This window comes from Cottoperca gobio, chromosome 21 (assembly GCF_900634415.1).
Source record: "Cottoperca gobio chromosome 21, fCotGob3.1, whole genome shotgun sequence".
In the NCBI taxonomy this organism is placed as follows: Eukaryota; Metazoa; Chordata; class Actinopteri; order Perciformes; family Bovichtidae; genus Cottoperca; species Cottoperca gobio.
In genome coordinates this window covers 4,428,905-4,435,777 of record NC_041375.1, presented here as the reverse complement: position 1 = coordinate 4,435,777, position 6,873 = coordinate 4,428,905, and the positions used below count along the sequence as shown (strand labels likewise).

The following is a 6,873-nucleotide window of genomic DNA, read 5'->3' as shown; positions in this document are numbered from 1 at the left end:
CATTTGCAATTGGATCAAGAATGTCAAATTCAGCTGAGATGCAAATAATTTCCTCAGACCCAAATTATGCATACTCAGTCACTGACTTTGTAAATCTCCCTCGTATTCAACAAAATTTGATGGGTCATCTTACTCAAAGTGGGGCTGTGGATGAAACTAAAGCAGGTAAGAATTTAGTTTATTTGAATAATTATTTGAATAAATACTCTGCATGTGTTATTATTTATAATGATTGTGATTAACATCATATAAATTATATCTACTTTTGTTAACAGAGCAAAATGATGAAAAGGGAAGAGACATAGTTTTTCTTTTGGATGGCTCTGAAAACACCAGAAATGAATTTTCAGCCATTCAAGATTTCCTGTACAAAGTAATAGAAAGATTTAACATTGGACCAAATGAAGACAGAGTTGCTGTGATTCAGTTCAGCAATGTGGCACGAGCCAATTTCTTTTTGAACTCATTCATGAGGAAGGAAGATGTCCTAACAGCTGTCAGAAGGCTTTCACACAAAGGTGGAAGACCTCTGAAAACGGGTGCAGCTCTAAAATATGTGAAAGAAAATGTATTTACAGCTGCCTCAGGGAGCAGATTCACTGCAAATGTGCCACAAGTTCTTGTTGTTTTAAGTAATGGACCATCAAGTGACAGTGTGGATTTACCTGTTGCTTCTCTAAAAGAAAGCAATGTCACAATATTAACCATTGGAACCAAAAACTCTGACCAGAAAGAAATGGAGAAGATATCACATACTCCAAGTTACACTTTATCAGTTTCTGAAATAGCTGAACTTGCAAATATACAAGAGCAAGTTGTTGGTGCAATTACAGAAGAAACATTGAAAAACGAAATTTCAAAAACAGAAATCATCGGTAAGAATAATTTCATAGATACTCTATACTGCATGATTCAATTTATATAAAACAACATAGCTTAGGTATTTTTAATAGGGTGGTGTACAGTTAATAGGGTGAGTGTGTTTCAGTAAGGTCAGGTCAGGCAGTGCCACTTTGGCCAAACAGTTGTGCTGGCATAATAGAGTCAAGGTCGTAAAAATTAAGTGTAGCTTTCATCATATGACTTTTGCATGGGAAACATTTGACACATGGACCTAAATATGTCTCTCAAATTCTATGTTCCCTAGTGGAGAGACAGCCACCAGGAAGGGATGTTGTGTTCTTGTTGGATGGATCTGATGGTACTAGAACTGGATTCCCAGCTATGCAAGACTTTGTCCAAAGAGTAGTAGAGAAGCTCAGAGTGGATGACAACCAAGACCGTGTCTCAGTGGTTCAGTACAGCAGAGATCCAGCTGTCAATTTCTATCTGAACACATACACGACAAAAGGCGAGATCCTTGACACTGTCAGAGGTTTGAGGCACAAAGGCGGAAGACCCCTCAACACTGGAGCAGCTCTCCAGTACTTGAGGGATAATGTCTTCACGGCCTCTGCCGGAAGCAGGCGCCTGGAAGGAGTTCCACAGGTCCTAATATTGCTAAGTGGTGGAAGGTCTTTTGACAGTGTTGATGCACCAGCCTCTGCTCTCAAACAGCTGGGTGTCCTGACCTTTGCAATTGGAACCAGGAGCTCTGATAGTAGAGAACTAGAGAAGATATCCAACGATCCCAATTATGTTCTATCTGTGTCTGAATTCACTGACCTTCCAAGTATCCAACAGCAACTTCAGTCCTCAGTGGAGGCTGTGGTTATTGAAGACACCCCAGAAACACCAACTGTACTTGGTATGTTACTAATCACACCCCTTTCCGGCCTGAAAGGCTACCTGACTTGTTTCAACTACACTTAGGGAAATTAATTAAGTGTACAATCTTTTGAATGCCACGTGTACTCATAAAGAGAGGCGGTGGTGTACTTTCCCACCGATAAATATTGAAGTAGGACGTGCTATGTACTTTCAAAAAGATAGTCCACCTCTTGATGACTAGTCCATGAGCATTATTTTTCCAAAGGTTTTAATGTTTTGTCTTCCTGTCTTTTCTCAGTTGACACTGCCAAAAAGGATATTGTATTCCTTCTGGATGGTTCTGATAGCACAAGGAATGGCTTCCCTGCCATGCGTGATTTTGTTGAGAGAGTGGTGGAGAAACTCAATGTGGGAGTGAATAAAGACCGTGTCTCTGTAGTCCAGTACAGCAGAGATGCAGAGGTCAATTTCTACCTGAAAACATACACCACAAGAGAGGATATTGTGGATTCGGTTAGAGGGCTAAAACACAAAGGAGGCAGACCCCTCAACACCGGGGCTGCCCTCCAATACGTTAGGGATAACGTCTTTACAAACTCCTCCGGGAGTAGGAGCCTGCAAGGTGTTCCACAGATGTTGATCCTGCTAAATGGTGGAAGGTCTTTTGACAATGTAGATACCCCAGCTTCTGCTCTCAAACAGCAGGGCATCTTTGTGATTGGCATTGGAACCAGGAGCTCTGACAGTGGAGAGCTGAAGAAGATATCATACGACCCTCGTTATGCTCTATCAGTGTCTGAGTTTACTGACCTCCCCAGTGTCCAAGAACAGCTCTCGTCTGTAATGAGCACAGTGTTAGTGAGAGCTACACCCATGACACCAAAAGAAACTGGTAAGAAAGTGACTGACTTTTGCATTCCAAGATTATGGTAGGATGCAAATTGAACTGTATTAAATTGTATTTTGGTAACTTCAAGTCAGCCAGTGCCACTTTGGCCAAACAGTTGTGCTGGCATAATAGAGTCAATGTCGTAAAAATTAAGTGTAGCTTTCATCATATGACTTTTGCATGGGAAACATTTGACACATGGACCTAAATATGTCTCACAAATTCTATGTTCCCTAGTGGAGAGACAGCCACCAGGAAGGGATGTTGTGTTCTTGTTGGATGGATCTGATGGTACTAGAACTGGATTCCCAGCTATGCAAGACTTTGTCCAAAGAAGTAGTAGAGAAGCTCAGAGTGGATGACAACCAAGACCGTGTCTCAGTGGTTCAGTACAGCAGAGATCCAGCTGTCAATTTCTATCTGAACACATACACGACAAAAGGCGAGATCCTTGACACTGTCAGAGGTTTGAGGCACAAAGGCGGAAGACCCCTCAACACTGGAGCAGCTCTCCAGTACTTGAGGGATAATGTCTTCACGGCCTCTGCCGGAAGCAGGCGCCTGGAAGGAGTTCCACAGGTCCTAATATTGCTAAGTGGTGGAAGGTCTTTTGACAGTGTTGATGCACCAGCCTCTGCTCTCAAACAGCTGGGTGTCCTGACCTTTGCAATTGGAACCAGGAGCTCTGATAGTAGAGAACTAGAGAAGATATCCAACGATCCCAATTATGTTCTATCTGTGTCTGAATTCACTGACCTTCCAAGTATCCAACAGCAACTTCAGTCCTCAGTGGAGGCTGTGGTTATTGAAGACACCCCAGAAACACCAACTGTACTTGGTATGTTACTAATCACACCCCTTTCCGGCCTGAAAGGCTACCTGACTTGTTTCAACTACACTTAGGGAAATTAATTAAGTGTACAATCTTTTGAATGCCACGTGTACTCATAAAGAGAGGTGGTGGTGTACTTTCCCACCGATAAATATTGAAGTAGAACGTGCTATGTACTTTCAAAAAGATAGTCCACCTCTTGATGACTAGTCCATGAGCATTATTTTTCCAAAGGTTTTAATGTTTTGTCTTCCTGTCTTTTCTCAGTTGACACTGCCAAAAAGGATATTGTATTCCTTCTGGATGGTTCTGATAGCACAAGGAATGGCTTCCCTGCCATGCGTGATTTTGTTGAGAGAGTGGTGGAGAAACTCAATGTGGGAGTGAATAAAGACCGTGTCTCTGTAGTCCAGTACAGCAGAGATGCAGAGGTCAATTTCTACCTGAAAACATACACCACAAGAGAGGATATTGTGGATTCGGTTAGAGGGCTAAAACACAAAGGAGGCAGACCCCTCAACACCGGGGCTGCCCTCCAATACGTTAGGGATAACGTCTTTACAAACTCCTCCGGGAGTAGGAGCCTGCAAGGTGTTCCACAGATGTTGATCCTGCTAAATGGTGGAAGGTCTTTTGACAATGTAGATACCCCAGCTTCTGCTCTCAAACAGCAGGGCATCTTTGTGATTGGCATTGGAACCAGGAGCTCTGACAGTGGAGAGCTGAAGAAGATATCATACGACCCTCGTTATGCTCTATCAGTGTCTGAGTTTACTGACCTCCCCAGTGTCCAAGAACAGCTCTCGTCTGTAATGAGCACAGTGTTAGTGAGAGCTACACCCATGACACCAAAAGAAACTGGTAAGAAAGTGACTGACTTTTGCATTCCAAGATTATGGTAGGATGCAAATTGAACTGTATTAAATTGTATTTTGGTAACTTCAAGTCAGCCAGTGCCACTTTGGCCAAACAGTTGTGCTGGCATAATAGAGTCAATGTCGTAAAAATTAAGTGTAGCTTTCATCATATGACTTTTGCATGGGAAACATTTGACACATGGACCTAAATATGTCTCACAAATTCTATGTTCCCTAGTGGAGAGACAGCCACCAGGAAGGGATGTTGTGTTCTTGTTGGATGGATCTGATGGTACTAGAACTGGATTCCCAGCTATGCAAGACTTTGTCCAAAGAATAGTAGAGAAGCTCAGAGTGGATGACAACCAAGACCGTGTCTCAGTGGTTCAGTACAGCAGAGATCCAGCTGTCAATTTCTATCTGAACACATACACGACAAAAGGCGAGATCCTTGACACTGTCAGAGGTTTGAGGCACAAAGGCGGAAGACCCCTCAACACTGGAGCAGCTCTCCAGTACTTGAGGGATAATGTCTTCACGGCCTCTGCCGGAAGCAGGCGCCTGGAAGGAGTTCCACAGGTCCTGATATTGCTAAGTGGTGGAAGGTCTTTTGACAGTGTTGATGCACCAGCCTCTGCTCTCAAACAGCTGGGTGTCCTGACCTTTGCAATTGGAACCAGGAGCTCTGATAGTAGAGAACTAGAGAAGATATCCAACGATCCCAATTATGTTCTATCTGTGTCTGAATTCACTGACCTTCCAAGTATCCAACAGCAACTTCAGTCCTCAGTGGAGGCTGTGGTTATTGAAGACACCCCAGAAACACCAACTGTACTTGGTATGTTACTAATCACACCCCTTTCCGGCCTGAAAGGCTACCTGACTTGTTTCAACTACACTTAGGGAAATTAATTAAGTGTCAATCTTTTGAATGCCACGTGTACTCATAAAGAGAGGCGGTGGTGTACTTTCCCACCGATAAATATTGAAGTAGGACGTGCTATTTACTTTCAAAAAGATAGTCCACATCTTGATGACTAGTCCATGAGCATTATTTTTCCAAAGGTTTTAATGTTTTGTCTTCCTGTCTTTTCTCAGTTGACACTGCCAAAAAGGATATTGTATTCCTTCTGGATGGTTCTGATAGCACAAGGAATGGCTTCCCTGCCATGCGTGATTTTGTTGAGAGAGTGGTGGAGAAACTCAATGTGGGAGGGAACAAAGACCGTGTCTCTGTAGTCCAGTACAGCAGAGATGCAGAGGTCAATTTCTACCTGAAAACATACACCACAAGAGAGGATATTGTGGATTCGGTTAGAGGGCTAAAACACAAAGGAGGCAGACCCCTCAACACCGGGGCTGCCCTCCAATACGTTAGGGATAACGTCTTTACAAACTCCTCCGGGAGTAGGAGCCTGCAAGGTGTTCCACAGATGTTGATCCTGCTAAATGGTGGAAGGTCTTTTGACAATGTAGATACCCCAGCTTCTGCTCTCAAACAGCAGGGCATCTTTGTGATTGGCATTGGAACCAGGAGCTCTGACAGTGGAGAGCTGAAGAAGATATCATACGACCCTCGTTATGCTCTATCAGTGTCTGAGTTTACTGACCTCCCCAGTGTCCAAGAACAGCTCTCGTCTGTAATGAGCACAGTGTTAGTGAGAGCTACACCCATGACACCAAAAGAAACTGGTAAGAAAGTGACTGACTTTTGCATTCCAAGATTATGGTAGGATGCAAATTGAACTGTATTAAATTGTATTTTGGTAACTTCAAGTCAGCCAGTGCCACTTTGGCCAAACAGTTGTGCTGGCATAATAGAGTCAATGTCGTAAAAATTAAGTGTAGCTTTCATCATATGACTTTTGCATGGGAAACATTTGACACATGGACCTAAATATGTCTCACAAATTCTATGTTCCCTAGTGGAGAGACAGCCACCAGGAAGGGATGTTGTGTTCTTGTTGGATGGATCTGATGGTACTAGAACTGGATTCCCAGCTATGCAAGACTTTGTCCAAAGAATAGTAGAGAAGCTCAGAGTGGATGACAACCAAGACCGTGTCTCAGTGGTTCAGTACAGCAGAGATCCAGCTGTCAATTTCTATCTGAACACATACACGACAAAAGGCGAGATCCTTGACACTGTCAGAGGTTTGAGGCACAAAGGCGGAAGACCCCTCAACACTGGAGCAGCTCTCCAGTACTTGAGGGATAATGTCTTCACGGCCTCTGCCGGAAGCAGGCGCCTGGAAGGAGTTCCACAGGTCCTAATATTGCTAAGTGGTGGAAGGTCTTTTGACAGTGTTGATGCACCAGCCTCTGCTCTCAAACAGCTGGGTGTCCTGACCTTTGCAATTGGAACCAGGAGCTCTGATAGTAGAGAACTAGAGAAGATATCCAACGATCCCAATTATGTTCTATCTGTGTCTGAATTCACTGACCTTCCAAGTATCCAACAGCAACTTCAGTCCTCAGTGGAGGCTGTGGTTATTGAAGACACCCCAGAAACACCAACTGTACTTGGTATGTTACTAATCACACCCCTTTCCGGCCTGAAAGGCTACCTGACTTGTTTCAACTAC

At 43.5% G+C, this 6,873-nt stretch overlaps 1 protein-coding gene across 1 annotated transcript; it reads left to right on the top strand.

Moving 5' to 3' along the window:
- Positions 1-119: 119 nt before the first annotated feature.
- LOC115026476 (collagen alpha-3(VI) chain-like) lies at positions 120-6,665 on the top strand. Its single transcript, XM_029459321.1, is given in 11 exon segments — positions 120-165; positions 276-761; positions 1,148-1,747; positions 2,009-2,602; positions 2,837-2,934; positions 2,936-3,437; positions 3,699-4,292; positions 4,527-5,126; positions 5,387-5,980; positions 6,215-6,555; positions 6,657-6,665. Coding segments are annotated over 11 exon segments (4,464 nt in total).
- Positions 6,666-6,873: the final 208 nt, after the last annotated feature.